At 56.1% G+C, this 16,223-nt stretch overlaps 1 protein-coding gene across 1 annotated transcript in view; it reads right to left on the bottom strand.

The window, feature by feature from the left end:
* GRID2IP (glutamate receptor, ionotropic, delta 2 (Grid2) interacting protein) overlaps positions 1–16,223 on the bottom strand; it is a 46,541-nt gene that overhangs the window by 22,649 nt on the left and 7,669 nt on the right. The window contains exons 4-9 of the mRNA XM_010002603.1: positions 8,739–8,993; positions 7,352–7,437; positions 7,053–7,122; positions 5,669–5,763; positions 3,844–4,027; positions 1,848–2,002 (exon numbers count right to left, since the gene is read on the bottom strand). Of these exons, the coding sequence (XP_010000905.1) occupies positions 1,848–2,002; positions 3,844–4,027; positions 5,669–5,763; positions 7,053–7,122; positions 7,352–7,437; positions 8,739–8,993 (845 nt within the window). The remainder of the gene's footprint in view (positions 1–1,847; positions 2,003–3,843; positions 4,028–5,668; positions 5,764–7,052; positions 7,123–7,351; positions 7,438–8,738; positions 8,994–16,223) is intronic.

The raw sequence follows: 16,223 nt of genomic DNA on the forward strand, positions 1-16,223 counted from the left end.
CTGGCTCGGCTGCGGCAGAAAACACCCCGCGTGAGGCACAGCCCCGCAGCTCCCCTCGCCGTGACACCCCCAGACCCTTCACTTGGCCGTGCCCCCAGCGCAGCCCCTCCGGGCCCCCCCAGGCAGCCACTCAACCCCCCCACTCGTGCTGCTCCAGGGAGCGGAGCAGGTTCCAAACGCTCCCACCAGCCCCGGGGCGAGGGGATGGATGCCCAAAGGCAGGACATGCCATTGCTCTTGCCAGCAAGATTGGTTGGAATCCACCAGCTCTTGGTGCGTGTGAAACCCCAGCCCTGAGCTGGGCTGGTCCGGTGGGAGCTGGGTAACCCCTTCCTGCCCTCAAGGGACAAGACAGGAGCAGGGACCAGCCCTGAAACGCTGCCTGGAGGAGCCACGTTGTCTGGTGGGTTGGTCTGTGTGCAGTCCAGTGCCACAGCCCAGGGAGGCACAGACTTCCAGAAGGATGAAGATACTGAAGTCTCCCTGGTACCCAACAGCCCAGTGATCAGACAGCCCAACGCACACAGACAGCAGAGATCACCACCAAGTTCAGCACGAGCCCAGAGGAAGGACTAACCCAACAGATCTCTGGCCATTGTGCTTTCACACATGGACATACAAGCCATGCACCAGAGCAACCAGAACTTCACATGGTCAGAGGTTGCCCTTTCACCTGAGAAGCTGAAAGCAGCCAGGGACCAGCCTGCAAACCAGGGACAAGAGTCCAAAACAGCCTGGTCCTGGGGGACTTACTCCCATTCTTTCCTCCTCTGTCAGCAGCTGCGGTTACCTGCCTGGTACTGCTGAAATGAAGCTGCAGACTGCAAATCTATTGGCTTCTCTCTGAGATCTTCTAGAGTTCATAAACTATTCTTAGGGTCTAAGCTCTTGGGAATATACAACACATTAGGCCACAGTTCTGCACACACAAAAGCAGTAGTGATGAGGTGAGCAAGTACCCAGCAGGGTTCCATGCACAGCAGGGACTGTTTGCACTAGGACTTGGAGCTGTTTCTCCCTGCGAGGGGAAAGGCTGTGCTAAGACAACTGTGCTCCTCCAGAAGTCTCTCTTCAACCAGCACCTCTTCTTACCTACACTGAGTCTAAAATAAACACATCAGCACAATGGAAATACCTTAGAACAGGAGAATATGAAAGTAATTAAGAAGCCCAAATCCAAAGATTAAGACATTTCATTCCAACTTTACCCTCACTTTTCTGCTGTCTGACTGAAAAGTCCATAATCCTCAGGAAACCAGTTTTGTGCTGCCTCAGCCCCGGTTAATGGTGAGGGGAGAGGGGGACCAGCAGGCAGAGCATAACTGGCTGCCTTCCAGGTGTTTTGGGGAGGACAGGCACTGCCAGGGAAGCTGTGCTCCCCACCTCCTCCAGCCACGGATACCTGCACACACCTGAGTGCTGGAGACATCCCAAGGGAATCACCATCAGGGGTTGTTTTGCGTCTCTGGTCTGAACGCTGCCCCTGAACCGCCTCTTTCCTTTTGGGACTTCCTAACCTCTAACAACCCAAGCAGTTTCTAAAAACCTTTGCTTCCAGAGACAACCTCTCAGGTGCCATCTCTCCTCTCAATGCAGAGTTTCCTGCCGAAGCCACACAGCTCCATGATACAGAAAAGGTAACCTCCTGCCTGACATCTACAGACCAACCTCATGGGGAACAGGGGCTGGACACTCCTCTATAATTCTCTACATGGAGCCAGGCAGGGCAGTCACACTCTCTCTGCTCCCTCGCTACCAAAATCTGCTCCCAGAGCCATGGACCGAGGTCCCTGGGACCTGGTGGGACATGATGTGTCCATGCTGGAATGCAGGGGCTTTCCTCTCACCTGCCAAGGACTTGTAACCAAGAAACCTGGCAATCTTTTGCTGGCAGTGCTCCTGCTCTTCGTATGTCAGCAGCTGGTAGATAAACTGCCAAATGACTTGCTTGGCTGGTGTGTCCAGCACTGGGTACACATCCACAATGAGAGTGTCAATGTTCCTGCAAAAGGGGAAAGAGAGGGCTGGGCAGTGAGCACATCCCTCTGGCACAGCCCCCTCGCCGCTTCCCTGGGCTTCAGCGCTTCCCACTCGGCCTCCCCCACTGCTGCTGGGCTTGTCCCTGAGTCCCTGGCACCAACAGACCATTTCCCAGCAGTGAGCAAGAGGGGAAGCTCTTTGGGAAGTGCAGTGTGGGCAGCTGGTGCCAACAGGGTGAGCAAACCCCCAGGGACCAGCAGCACCAGTATAAAACCTGGTTCATGAGTCAGCCATGGTGTGTGGGGAGTAAGAGGGGTGGAGGAGCACTAGGAAGCAGAGAGAAACCGTGGGAAGACCAGAATTTTAGCCATCAGCAGGTGAGCAGACTTAGGGAGAAATGCACTGGAGAGGGTGGCTGGGCTGGCAGCCTCAGCAGGCTCAGGGTCTTGGGCTGGCCCTGCAGTGTGGAGAAGTGGTGAAAGGGTCCCTGAGAACAGCAGGGCTGAGCACCCGATCCAGTGAGGAGGATAAAGCAGCCTGAGGAGGACAGTCCTGGGTGCAAGAGCTGGAGCCAGGCTGCTTTTCTACTGAGAAACTGAGCAGAGATGGTGGGTTTAAGCTTACAGCAACTATTGCATCCTTCATGTGGAAGTAGCAGTAAGAAGTTCTTATAAAGATCTGAAAGGAGATTGCATATGTAGCACCAAATCTGTGGTCTTGATGTCAATCAAAGGGACCATCACTGCCAACCACAGGGCAGGGACCAGGCACACCGGGCAGAGCCGAAGGGAGAAGAGGCTCAGAAGCTGCCCAGGAAGGCCAAAGCCCAGAACAGGGCTGTCCTGACTCAGGCTCCTGTGTTTGCTGCTGGGAAGTGCCAGTATCCACATGCTGCAGTGGCAAGAAATGTGAACTCAATGTCTGGGGGCTTCTCTCCATGTCAGAGCAGTTAGAGGCCACTGCAGCTCACCTGGGATGAATGACTGTTGGATGGAGCTGTGGCCTCTGCACTGAGCCCCCCGGGGCAGAGACAGGCAAAGCGAGCTGGCTGGAGGAGCAGGGGGCTGGGGGTGCCCCCATAGCCTTGCTGCCCGCAGCTGGCCAGAGGGACAGCCCCATCAAACATGGCTGGAAGAGCAAGTGAGGTGTGTGCTGGGCACCAGGGCAGCAGGAGCCTGCCTGGCCCTGGCCCCTGCACCCACAGCCCCTGTGGGACCCAGGGTCCCCAGGAGCAGCCGGGCAGCCCAGCTCGGTTGGCTCAGCAGCTGTGGGAAGAGGCAGCAAACAAGGCCCAGCACCAGGAGGGATGGCTCATCCACCGTGGTGTGGAAAGGTTAAAGATCAAAGGCAGAAAACAAGCCTCCAGTCTGCCAGGGCATTGGTTCTGACCCTTGCAGCAGGGTGGGAGGACAAGGGCTCTGCCAGCCACAGCCCCCCCGTGCTCCCACCCCGGCAGCGCTGCAGCCACGGGGCTGAGAGGAGTGAGAAGATGAGGATGGAACGTGGGGAAACTTCTTGAAAGAGGTGCAACAGGATCCGTGGTTGTCAGGGACAGCCAGCCAGGAAGACAGTCCATGCTGCAGGGAACCAAGGTCACTTTAAGAGGGATTAAAGGGTGACTGAATTAACCTCAAGAGCTCAAGGGTCTGTCCTGTCATCCATCTGGTTGGACACCTGGTGAGAGACAGGATTATGTCCTGTGGATGTGCACAGGGAAATTCTCAGCTGGGGAAAGTGAAGAACGTGATCCCAGCAGAGCTCAGTGCCAGCAGCCTCTCTGCCCAGGTCTGCCTCCTGCTCAGAGACCCACTGACATGGGCACGGCCACTGGGTCGGGCACAGCATTAGCTGCTGAGGAGTTACCGATGTTGGAAGAAGCCTTCCAGCGCTCTGCAGATGCTGTAGCGCTCGGCAGGGGTCAGCAGGTGCTCCAGCTGCTGCGTGAAGGTCCTTCCTTGAATCTTGATGCTAGAGGGGAGGATCTCTGCCACCCACTGCAGGGAGGTGAGGGCTGAGGAGGTGCTCGGGGAGTCGACAGAGTCAGAGTCTGCAAGGTGCAGGTAGAGAGAAAATAGAAAATTCAACAGACAAAGGGTCTGAGCGTTAAAAGGCTTGTCCTGAAACCAAGGGTCAGTTCTGGGAGCAGCTGCACCCACACACACGGGTGCTCCAGAGAAATACAAATCCTGGTGTGCTGGTACAGGCACTGTTACCCAGCAAAACCAGGTGTCCCTCACTGGAAGGCAGAAGGGTGAAATGGCTCATCTGGAGCTGTGACTGTCCCTGCTCTGGAACTGTAGCTGTTCCAGTAGGTCCATGGACCCGCTGAACACATGCAGGGGTATTTTGACTGGGATGCTCTCTGGGATCTCTCCCTTCAACTGTACTGCTACTGCACTTTCACTGGCCACATGCAGATGGCATTCCTCCTCTGGCTCCCCAAAGCCTCTGGTCAGGTTCCAAAGCACTTTTTGATAATCACCAACTTCAAAACCAGCATCAGTCAAAGGTTACCTGGGAGGGAACTGCAGCACGGAAGGTCATTTGCTTTGCCACACCCACCTGCACTGGTCCCTGTGCCACCTCTGCATCGAGCACAGGGCAATATATACAGCTGGGAGAAGGGACCAACCCGAGACTGCAGGATGCACTTATCCACCTAGGAATATGGCCAAGGTCATGGAAGCAAAAAAATCGACCTTTTCTTGGTTTCTTTTGGGGGCAGTGAAGCAGTTTGAGCATCACTGGCTCCCCACTGTGAAGCACCAAGGTGCTCGGGTTTGTTTCTAGGACCCACACAAGTGAGTTGGCATCACAAGGCTCCTAAGGTGACGCTCAGGAATGCATTGCTGCTCTGGAGGGAAGAGCCAGTCCCTAATCCCTGGGCCTGTGCACCATGGAGCAGCACCCTAGTAGTGCTCTGACCCTCCTGCCTTTGCACAGCCCGGGAGGCGCAGCAGCCACCGCACTCTGCCCTGGGCTGGGGTCCTGCCCCTCTGCCAAAATCCTGCTGGAACCACCTGCACTGCCCCAACACCCTCAGCTCCCGTGGGCTCGCTCACCAGCAGCAAGCTAAATTATTCATAACAGCAGCAGCTCCTCTGAGCAGCACAGACCATACACAGCGGTGGGATTTGCGCAGCCAGCACGGATGCTCAGGGTTGGATTACTTCGGTCAAGTACACGGCACAGACTGCATGTAGAGGACATTGGCAAGGGCTGCCAAGGATGATCATACAGTAGGATGAACCTTCTGGAGAGCAGCCAAGCCTGGGATTAAGCCTGATCCCAGAAAGTGGGCAGCCACGTGCCCCAGCAGGAGTGCAGCCCTCCAGGCAGCATGTCAAGCCAGCTGAGCCTCAGGGAGGTGTTGGGCAATTCCCTCCTGTGCAGGGAATTTGGGACCTGGTGCAGGGTTGGTGCTGCTCCAGGCCCTCTCCCCCTGTGCTCTTACCATTGGAGAAGTTGACGATCCCCTCTTCTACCACCAAGGTGGGCATTGCCCCACTGCCCTGCAGCATTGACACCACCTTGTCATGGGAGCAGTTCCTGCGGGGCAGAGGAGAGCCCAGGTCAGAGCAGGCAGCACTGCAGGCAGCACTGCAGGCACACACAGCACTGCAGGCAGCACTGCAGGCACACACAGCACTGGGCTGCTGCTCCAGGCCCTCTCCCCCTGTGCTCTTACCATTGGAGAAGTTGACGATCCCCTCTTCTACCACCAAGGTGGGCATTGCCCCACTGCCCTGCAGCATTGACACCACCTTGTCATGGGAGCAGTTCCTGCGGGGCAGAGGAGAGCCCAGGTCAGAGCAGGCAGCACTGCAGGCAGCACTGCAGGCACACACAGCACTGCAGGCAGCACTGCAGGCACACACAGCACTGGGCTGCACTGTGGGCAGTAGCTCCACAAGAGCAGCAATGAAATGGACCTTGCAGCTGCCTTCGCTTATCTTGTAAAAAGCCCCATCTTGCTGCTCAGAGCAGCTGGGCCCTGCTGTGATTGCCCAGGACTCTCAATCTTCACTTGCTTCTAGCTCAGAAAAGGGCCTCCCCAAGGGACACCATGAATCACCCCCTGTGACTGAGCTCTGGGTGGCACTGGAAGCAAAGAATGACTTCAGGGCACCCCTGCAGGCACCCTGTGGAGCTGTGATGGCAAGTGAAGCCAGAGTGACTTTAAGCTCAGACCCAAAAGATGAACTTTCCATTTAAATGTTACAGTGCTGCAGATCTCTCCTTGCCTGTCCTAATTCTGCATGAAAAGAAAATGCAAGGTGGATGGAAAATGCATTTTCATAGGCAAAAAAATCTCAGAGTGTCCTTGAAGAGAGGTCCAGGCCAGCCTGGCACAGTGCCTGCCAAAATGTGGGCTCAGAGGACAATCTCCAACTCAGTCTCTTCTATTTTCTGGCAATGCTGCATCAGCCAACAGTTTGCTGGATCAGCTGAAAGGTGAGAACCTGAGCACTGACAGAAGCAGCATCACATGTTTAATCTTTAAATATTCATCAGTCCCTCTTATCGTGTAGCCTCTTCTAATCCTTTGCTTTCTCTTTTTGTGAGGAAAACCAACCCGAGGAAGCCCGGGCACTGCCCCGTGAGGGGCACACTCAGCTCTGGCCTGATTGCTGTTATCATGCACAAATAATAGAGAGAAGAATGAACTTCTGGGTGGAGATGGGATTGCCCATGTGCTTTTAAGCTTATGATCCCATTCTGGGAGTGGTTCGTCATCCGGATGATGCTCTGCACTGTTCCAAAGCAGAGCCCTGGGTATTTAATACAGACAACTCAGAGTAGCTTGAACCAGGGTGTGTGGGTGGGTCGTGCATTATACATGGTTCTCTGCCCTGAGAAGTCAGAGGAGCAGGGATGGAGCTGACAATGCTACTCTTAGAGCCAATTTCTGTAAAAGAATAGTAAAGGAGATGGGGCAAAACCCCTCGTGCACCTCAGTGCACCCTCCAGGGCGACCAGCTCTCATTCCTGTTGCACAAGGGTGAACAACTGAGCACACACGTGCTTGGCCACCCACCACCCCCTGGGACCCCTTTTAAAGAGCCTCTTACCTCATGTCCAGACCGTTAAGGAACAGGATCCTGTCTCCAGGTTTCAGAGCAGCCTTCTCAGCCGGGCTCCCTAGACACACGGGGAGGAAGAGGAGCTGCAGCTGGAGGAGCCCTGCTCACAGGAGCAGGCTCCCAGGCTAAATCACACCAAAGACACTAGGTACTCAACTCAGGAAACTCCACCACGGAGCCTTGTAAAAGTCCCTTTTGCCATTTTCTAGCAAACAGCAGGCACTTAAGATTTTGAGCTCAGAACAGAAATAAGTGTCTGTGAAGCCTGTGGCTGGGGCTGCTCTTACCTGGCAGGACAGACTCGATCCACACCGGGGCGTGGCCACGCAGGGTGAAGCCAAAGCTTCTGTTGCCTTTATAAACTCGCACAGTTCTGCAGAGGAAAAAGCACATGTCAAATCAGAGCCCAACAAATATTCAGCTCTTGTTTCCTTTCCCAGCCCCTCCAGAGCCCCGTTAGCTTAGGTGTCCCCCAAGTGGCCAAGCCTTCGATGCTCCCTAATTCCTTCCCCTCAAGGTCACTGTTGATACCAAAGTGTCTTTCAAACGGGAGACCCTGGATCGTGCCCCCTGAAGGGAGGAGGAGATGGTGCTCCAGGGGCAGAGCCCCCCAGCACAGCCTCTGCAGCACGGAATCCATAAATCCACTGCCCAGTCCTTCAAATCCAACGTGTTTTTAAAGTGGAACATGGAACATAGTTTATCTGTTACACAGAGTGAGAGTGACAATTTGTTTTAGAAGGCAAAGATCTCACAGGCTGCTAAGAAAGAAAAAATCAGCAAGGAAATTTTGGAAGGAGCATTATGAAATCTCCCTGCTGGAAGGCTGATTGGAGCTGGGAGTTGTTCCCTGCAGGGATCTGGGGAAAGGCAGCATCACCAAGAGCATTTACAAAATGAAAGGCTATTGCAGGCACCGATCCTGCGCTGGCAGAGAAGGAGACTGTGCAAGAACTGGATTTTGGGTAAGTCACACCAAAAATTATCTTAGCAGGAAGGTGTGCTGCAGCTGAACCCCCTGGAGATACTGGCTGGAGGCAGGGGAATAGCTCAGGACAAGCCTGTGGCAGCACAGTCCCTCCTGGGAGGATTCCCCAGCTGTACTGGAAGATCAAATGCTGCTCTTGTTCCTAAGCTGGGCTGGGAACAGAGCAGGAGCCTCCAGCACGGCACAGCACAGCTCCTTGGGGCTGCTGGGGACTGGCCAGATGTGCTGCGGGAAATGGGTTAATCCCCTGGGCACCAGGGGTTGTGTGTCCTTCCTTCCACTGCCTCCCACCCAGACACCCAGGGCCATGCAGCCTGCTCTGTGTCCAAGCACCCTGCATCCCAATGGCACAGCTGGGCATCCTGCATCCCAATGGCACAGCTGGGCACTCTGCATCCCAATGGCACAGCTGGGCACCCTGCATCCCAATGGCACAGCTGGGCACCCTGCATCCCACCAGCCCTCCAACAGCAAGGGCAGAAAAGCTGGGACACCGGGTGCAAACAGGCCCAGCCTTCAAGAAGGTCTTTGCTCACAGAATCATTTAGGTTGGAAAAGACCTTTAACATCATTGAGTCCACCCTCATCCCAGGAGGATTTCACCCTGCACACCGAAGACATTCCCTTTCCCAGTGCCTCTCCCTCCCCCGGCATCCCTCTCCATGGTGCCCTCCAGGCCAAATCACCTGCGGGCAGCCCCCGAGGCCACATTGCTGGTGAGGAGCGAAGTGGTTTTCCGCAGGCTCTTGCTGAGCTCCTCGTGGCTGCGGGGCACGGAGCTGGCGCGGGTGGAGACCAGGAGCCGCTCCTGGTGGTCCTCGCTCCGGCTGCGGCGCAGGCGGTTGCTGTGCTGCTCGCTCTTGGAGCGGCAGAGCTTGCTGATCAGGCTCTGTGACACCACCTCGTCAAACCGCTGCCGGTGCTTCTTGGGGATGAAAATCCTGGGGAAACGAGACAAGGGAGGGGGCTGAGGAGCAGGACTGGGGCGGCCGTGGCCCAGAGCTCCAGATCCAGGCATACGTGGGAAAGGAAAGGTCAGAGCAGCTCCAGCCCCTTGTGTGCTCTTGGCCTGCCCAGAGCTGTGAATGCCAGGACTAGGGATGCTGGGAACACTGGCTGCATCTCCTGCCCCATCCCATGCATGGTGCCATCAGGGGGAGGAGGTCAGACCTCTCCACAGTGCAGTGCTTGCAGAGGCTGAGTCAAACAGCTTGTTTCTTCCCTGTCCCTTCAGCTGCCTGTCTCTGGGCACCAACAATGAGGTTCAGCTCAAGTAGCAGATTAATTGTCTCCCCCCATGCTGACAGCCAGGAAGATGGTGGAACCAGGAGGACCCTTGTTTCCACAGGGCCCATCTTGCTGTGGTCCTGCTCATTGCTGTGTGGTACCCATGGCCAGGGTCCCAGTGTGTAAGTGCCCCTCAGGACTGCTGGTGCCAAACCACCTCCTCCAGACTCCTTCTTCCCCAGCACATTCTGGAACCCCCAAAACTTTTCTCCCCATCTTCTGCCCCAGCCCCTCAGCTGGGAACCCTGGACTCTGCTCTCCTGGGCTCCAGTCTTGGCTTCTGCCCCCCCCCAGCTCCTGCCACAACCAGGCAGGAGCCTCACACCCCCTGGGAGATTCTGGTGATGCATGGATAAGGATAGGCATAGTGATGCTGCAGGCAAAGGGACACCAATGGGAACTTGCTCCATTTCAGGTCACCTCCCCTGTGCCCAGGAGGAGCTTCTCTGTCAGCAGCCAAGGGGTCTTTGTGCCCCCAAGACCCTTGAAGGATACACAGCAAGATCCCAGGAGGCAGCAAGAAGGATGCATCTGCTTTGCTCTTGCCTCTGACACCAGGAGATGCTTTTCTTTTTCCTTCTGCCACCACAGCAGTGAGACTCTGACACCCCCTCCCCTGCTCCCGCCCTCCCCTTTGCAGACCTAGGGGCTTCTGGAGGAGCCGTTGTCTCCCTGTGTTTCTATAGCAACTCCTCCCTGCACCCGTTCAGGCCGCCTGGCAGCTGCCTTTGCTCGTTAGACAAGACTGTCTTGCGGGTTGTTAGTGCTCCTCACCTCGCGGCGCGTGAGAACGCACTCCCTGCATTAACACAAACTCTGACACTTGTGAGCCCCTGCCCGGGGAGCACATCTCCCACGGGAATACCAGCAGGGACAAGCAGGCAGCCGGTGCCAGAGGGCCCAGAGCAACTCGCTGCGAGGGGCTGCACCCCCTGCTGCAGCACCCCGGGCTGCGACCATGGGTGGCTGCTAACGGAGCCTGGCTGGGGCTGGCTCCCCTGGGGCTCCCCATCCTTCACCAAAGGAACCTGGAAGCCTGAGTCAAGCCAGATGTGGAGGAGGAGGCTTCAAATCCCAATCTACCAGGATCAGGACATCTTTATTTCCCCCAACCAAAGGCAGAACTCAACATAAGGGCTGATGCTCCCACTGAAGAGGAGCAGGCAGATCCCACAGCTGACATATGCTCAAGCGAAGCATTTGGTGATAATTTAAAATAAGTTACACATGTTACAATTCACAGTCAACTTGTGATTAAGCAGCACCTAGAAAAAGAGTGAAATCATGCTAATAAATAGTTGACCCAGCTGTAAGGAGGCTCCTGTGGGAATGCAGGGAAGGACACGACACAACGGCAGTGACCTCACGCCTCTGCCCTGGGACAAGCCCAGGTTCCTCGCAGGCAGAACCAACACGTTCCCATTTCATCTGGTCAAATTAAACTGGCCCCACTGGCTGCAGCAGGGCTGTCCCACTTCACACGGGCTGCTGCTTCACCTGCAGGCTGAGAAACATCGGGGGTGAGGAGCAAAGCAGGGCAAGCTCAATAACCAGGCACAAGGGCACACTTCAAGGGTTTCAGCATGACTGACTCAGGGCTAGAAGTAAAACGGAGTCTTAGCAAGGAGAGGAGCTGAGTGACTGGTAAAAATAATCCTATTAAAGCATGCAAAATACTTTCCTTCTGCAAAGAAACTTTTATGAGGATTTGCAGTGTGGCCTCAGGGAGCCCAGGATGTCCCTGTGCTGCAGGGCTGCTGTGGGCTGGAGCCCCTGAGCACCCTGACACGCTGTGGCTCAGTGGGTTCTGGCCTCTGAACTGTGTGTGCTCAGGTCTGGGCTTTACCCAAGGACGCACTAAAAGCAGCACATGGGGTGGCACTGCCCAGTGTCGTTGCCTCAGCCTGTCCCCTGCTCCAGCACAATCCCACCGGCTCAACATGCACCAGCCCTGGGCACTGCAACTCAGCACCCACGAGGAAACCACCCAGCAGGAGCCTGTCTGCCAGCACCCCTGTCCCTAGCTGCCCCTCCCTGGGGCTGGCTTTGGCAGAGGATATTTAGCTCATCTTGGTCTTTGTCACACTCCCTGTTTTAAAAACTCCCAAGGGGGTGGGTCACTTGCAGCTCACCTCAGAGAAGACAGTCCCATTCCTGCAGCCTGCACTCACTGGGAGCTGCCTGCCCACCAGCCCCAAGTTTGCTCAGAGCTTGTGTTCAGCTGGGGCCAGGAGTCAGGCATCCCCAGTCCTCACTCCATCGCAGCCCCTGGACCATGCAGCACCCCTGAACCTGCACCCTCACCACCCGTTGTGTTGCTGGACTATAGTCACGGAGACAAAGCAGACCCAGATGCCCCTTCCTGCCGCTCCCACCCTCAGTTTTACATCCAAGGTTCACTTGGCTCCCCCAGCCCACGCGCCATTGCTGCGGTGGGCGCGGGTTGGTGGCAGGGCCACCCCAGTGCTGCAGGCAGGGTCCCCACGGCTCCAAGAGCCAGGAGGGATGTGGTGGGATATCTGCCGGAGCACCAGGCATTCCCAGCACAACCAAGGCCACGCAGGAGACGCAGAGGACGGCGCAGAGAGACCTACCGAAAATGCCGAGAGAAGCTCCGGTCCTTTCCCATTTGTCGGGGTGCGGTGGGAACAAAAGGGAGACGCTTCAGCTCCTCATGCAGCAGCTTCCCAGCCTCGGCTCACGCCCACGACGCGGCCGGATCCAACAACCACACCGCGCGCCAGCCGGTGCCCTCCTGCCACTTGGCACCCCCGCCGTGCGGGGGGACGGCGGCCAGATGGGCCCTCTACCTGGGCTCAGCCCCTGCCTCCCTTCGCCCTCGCCTTCCCGCCGCGCTCTCAGTCCCAGGAGGACATTTACCATCTACCCAGCGGCTCCCTTCTCTACGGTTTGGGCTGTAGCGCCTGCTCTGCCCTCCCTGCTCCAGCTCTGCCCCAGCTCACAGCCACCAAGCTTCTCGCTTTCCCTAAAAACTGCAGCTGCTGTAATTTCCAGCTGGAACGATCTCGTAACAGAAAGGAGGGCACAGCTCCGCGCCGAACTCCGGGGGGATGCCTCCCTGGTGCTAATTAGTTGACTTCTCAAGTGCTTCTGTTTAAATTACATGCTGCTGTAATGGGTGAGAAACCTTAAAGGCAAATGGCATTGGCTCCTGGGCATCCAGGTGGAGCCATCGGGCTGGACCAGGACCTGGACCAGTGTCATGGGCCCAAACCTCCACCGAGCATTGTTTACCCCCTGGGTACCACAGCAGCACTTTGCACTACTGCTAAAAGATTGAAAAAACCACCTTTAAACTAAATAACACCATCTGTAAACACAGCACTCGCGTTTAATGAGGAGGATGTGAAGCTTTCCAGAGCTGCCAACATCAGATACAATCTCCGAGTACCAAAGGAAGCAAAAATGAAAACTGTCTGACTTAGCCCCAAAACAACTAGCAAGGACTGGACCTTGAGTCCATCAGTTGTGCAGAAGAACACATTCCAGGGTGGACTGAAACACTGAGCTACACCTGGATCATGTCTGCGCTGTGCAGACAGCTCCTGGTCTGGAGAAGCAGTTCTGCTGCACCAGCCAGCCCTGGGGCTAAAATTCACTCACGTTCAGGGGAGAAAACCCTCGTGCTGCTTCACCCATGTGACGGGAGCGATGGCAGCCCCACGCTGGCCTCCAGCCCAGCAGCACCAGCAGCCCCGGGGGAGCTGGTGCCTCCAAACCCCCCTGTGCAGGTGGGGCTCACTCCAGCCCAGCAGTGAGTGCAGAGCTGTGATTTTCATAGGGACTGTTATCCCGTTATCCCCAGTAAAAAGAAGCTTCATAGTGACTCATCTGGCTGCAGATGTTTTGCAGATGTGACTGTTGTCAGCATTAAATAGGAACAAAGGCGCATTTCCGCCCAGGAGGACAGATGGAGTGGGATGCAGTGCCCGTGCACCAGAGCAGGGAGCCCCTCTCAGCCCTTCCCCAGCCACCCCACTCATCCCTGGGGACAGCTCAAAAGCCCCAGCCCCACATGGAAGCTTTTGGAGAGGGTGACCCTCTCATGACACATCCCTGCACCAGCACCAGTAACAATTACCGTGTTATTTGCCAGTAAGAGCCTCCCACAAGCAGTGCCACAGCCCCCTAACTGGGGGTCACCTTCCCCATCAGCAGCCAGTGCTGGGGTCTCAGGGTGCCTCAAGGTGCTCTCACATCTCCCAAAACTGATGTCAGCTGCTGGGTACAGGGAGACCTTGAAAGAAACCCTCAGAAAGGCTATTTCTGCAGCCTCTATCCTGCCCAGCATCAACCAGTAGGTATCAAGGATGGGGGCCAGGTCAGTGGGTGCTAACAGCTGCTCGATGCAGCCCCTGGGATGTCCCCTAGGTCCCTGTGCCACCCATGGGAACCCATCAACCACTGCACCAGGGTGACATGGGGCTCCATCGCACCCCATGCCCTGAACCAGCACCCCACACCACCCTGGGGTGTGGAAACCTGTGTCACCCCCCACTTTTCAGAGCGGCAGAGAACAGGACCCTCGGCCAAGGAGCTGCCTTCAACCTACTTTTTGCTGGGAACACCAGGAAAAGTGCAGCTTTCCATGTTTTCTGTAGGATACTGGAAAGCACTCGGACCACGTAACCAGTTCCCAAACCCAGTGTTTCCCACCAGCACTGGGGTGCAAGGGGCAGGCTGGTAGGATCTGCATTACAGCCACACTTTGATTTCCCAAAAGAAATTAATCTCCTAACAGGAGATTTTGCACTGAGGCATTTTGGTCACGACCTATTTGATCTCAGCTGGTAGAAAAGAAACTCTGCTTCCAATTGTTTTCACCACTAGCACATTTTTTTTCCCGGCTGCCCTAATTCCCATTTTTGGGCAGTTGTCCATATGCCCTGTTATCAGATTAGGGATTTTTTAAAAAGGAAGCAAAGAAGAGCTGCTTTTCCTCCCATTACCAGCCTGCCAGTTCCGCAGCAGCTCTGCCCGGACAGGGGCAGGAGGACTGGGCTGTGCCCAGTTCCACGTGCTGCATCAGGCAGCAGTGGGAGCAACGCTGGTTCAGGGAGTGACCCAGGCACCCCAGAGAGCCTGAGAGCTCCCCCCAACTTTGAAGGAGCAGGGGGAACAAACAGGAAAGCAGCACAATCCCTAATATATAAATCCTGATAGCTAAAATGAAATTTCTTATCCCGAGCCAGTCACAGATGGCTGGAGTATTTTAATACGGGAACATGCCAAGCAATTTTATTGCCGTGAAAAACAAGCTGAGACCGATAGATTGTGTTTGGAGCATTATTAAAATGAACTCGGGGGAATTTCTCGCGTAATAAGGGAACCCCCGATGAGCAGCGATTCTGTCTTTGTCACGGGGATCACAAGTGACAGCACCGGGAGCAGCGCCCGGCAGCCCCGGCTGCTCCCCCCGCTTTTCCCCCGGGAGGGGAGGAAGCCAAAGCAGCGAAGTTACAAACTGCCCCTAATTGTTCTCCCTGCAGCAAAAGAGACTTCGAGGAGACCCACAAGAACATTCAGAAGTCGGAACAGCCCGAGAGTTATCGTGCAATGGACGAACACGGCTGGCTGTGCCCCCGAGCGCGGGCACATCCTGCTGTTTAAATCCAGGTTAATGGGACGATGTCCGTGTTAGCATCAACACCGGTGCCTTCTGCACCAGCTTTCGTAACACTGCGGGTCAGTGGGGAGGAGATCTGCGTTTCCAGTGCTCCCCAGTTCCACTGCAAACATGTTCCCGAGCACGGAGCGCCGAGGGAACCCCCGGGGCGAAGGGAGACGGCACCCGGGCCGGGGTGTGCAAGTGCTAAAGCCCTGAGAAGGGCAGGTGGGGATCCCCCCAACACTGCTGGGCTCGGAGGGCAGCCTTGACCCCCGGAGTCCTGGGAAAAGCCGGTGGCCGCTGTGGCAGCACCGCAGAGCGAGGAGCCGGCGCGGGGGCTCTGCTGGAATCACAGCTCTGCCCTGGTTTGAAAACAGCTCAGGAATAAGAACAGTGCCGAGACGCGTGTGCCCCTGGGACCCCGACCTGCCCAAAATAACCCGCTCCCCTCCCCACGCCGGTGCCGGGCGGACACAGCCCCTGCGCGCACCCGGAGCGGCCGCGGGGAGCAGAGGAGACAAACCCTGGGGTCCCCCGGGGCCAGACCCAGCCTTCGGCGTGTGCAGGTGATGGAATAACGCAAAACAAGAGATTTCCCTCTCCTGGCAGAGCTGCGACGCCCGCGGAGTCCCTGACAAGGGCAGCTCCGATGCAATACGGGCACCAAGAGTTAATTAACTTTTAGCACATCATTTTCGCGGTGCCAGGGGTTAGTTAAGCAGGTTCGGGAATGAAGCTGCTTTAAACCCATTCCCCTCCCAGCCCCTGGGCTCCCAGGGCAAGGTCCGTTCTTACTCACCCAAGACAGCTCATCTTTCCCCCTCGCTGCCGAATTTCATCATTCTTGAGCAGAACTACAGCCCTGCACTTCACTACCCAGAGCAGCCATATGGGCAGGGGATGGGAGCGGGGAGGACCCGGCGCAGCACGTGCGTTATCCCTGCTATCCACAACCAAACGGATGAAGAAAATGTCAGCAAATTAAAATCTGCGGGAGCTTAATTCTGGGCAAATGGGATGAAATCCATTTGAGCTAATAAAGCAGCACGTGCGTTATCCCTGCTATCCACAACCAAACGGATGAAGAAAATGTCAGCAAATTAAAATCTGCGGGAGCTTAATTCTGGGCAAATGGGATGAAATCCATTTGAGCTAAAAAGGAAAAAAAAAAATAAATAATAAATCTAAACAAAAAGCCAGCAAGCCTGGGAACAGCCCAGCCCGCGGGCAGGCGGGAGGGGAGGTGGCTGCAGCC

Source organism: Chaetura pelagica, unplaced genomic scaffold (assembly GCF_000747805.2).
Source record: "Chaetura pelagica isolate M959 unplaced genomic scaffold, ChaPel_1.0 scaffold438, whole genome shotgun sequence".
Lineage (NCBI taxonomy): Eukaryota > Metazoa > Chordata > Aves > Apodiformes > Apodidae > Chaetura > Chaetura pelagica.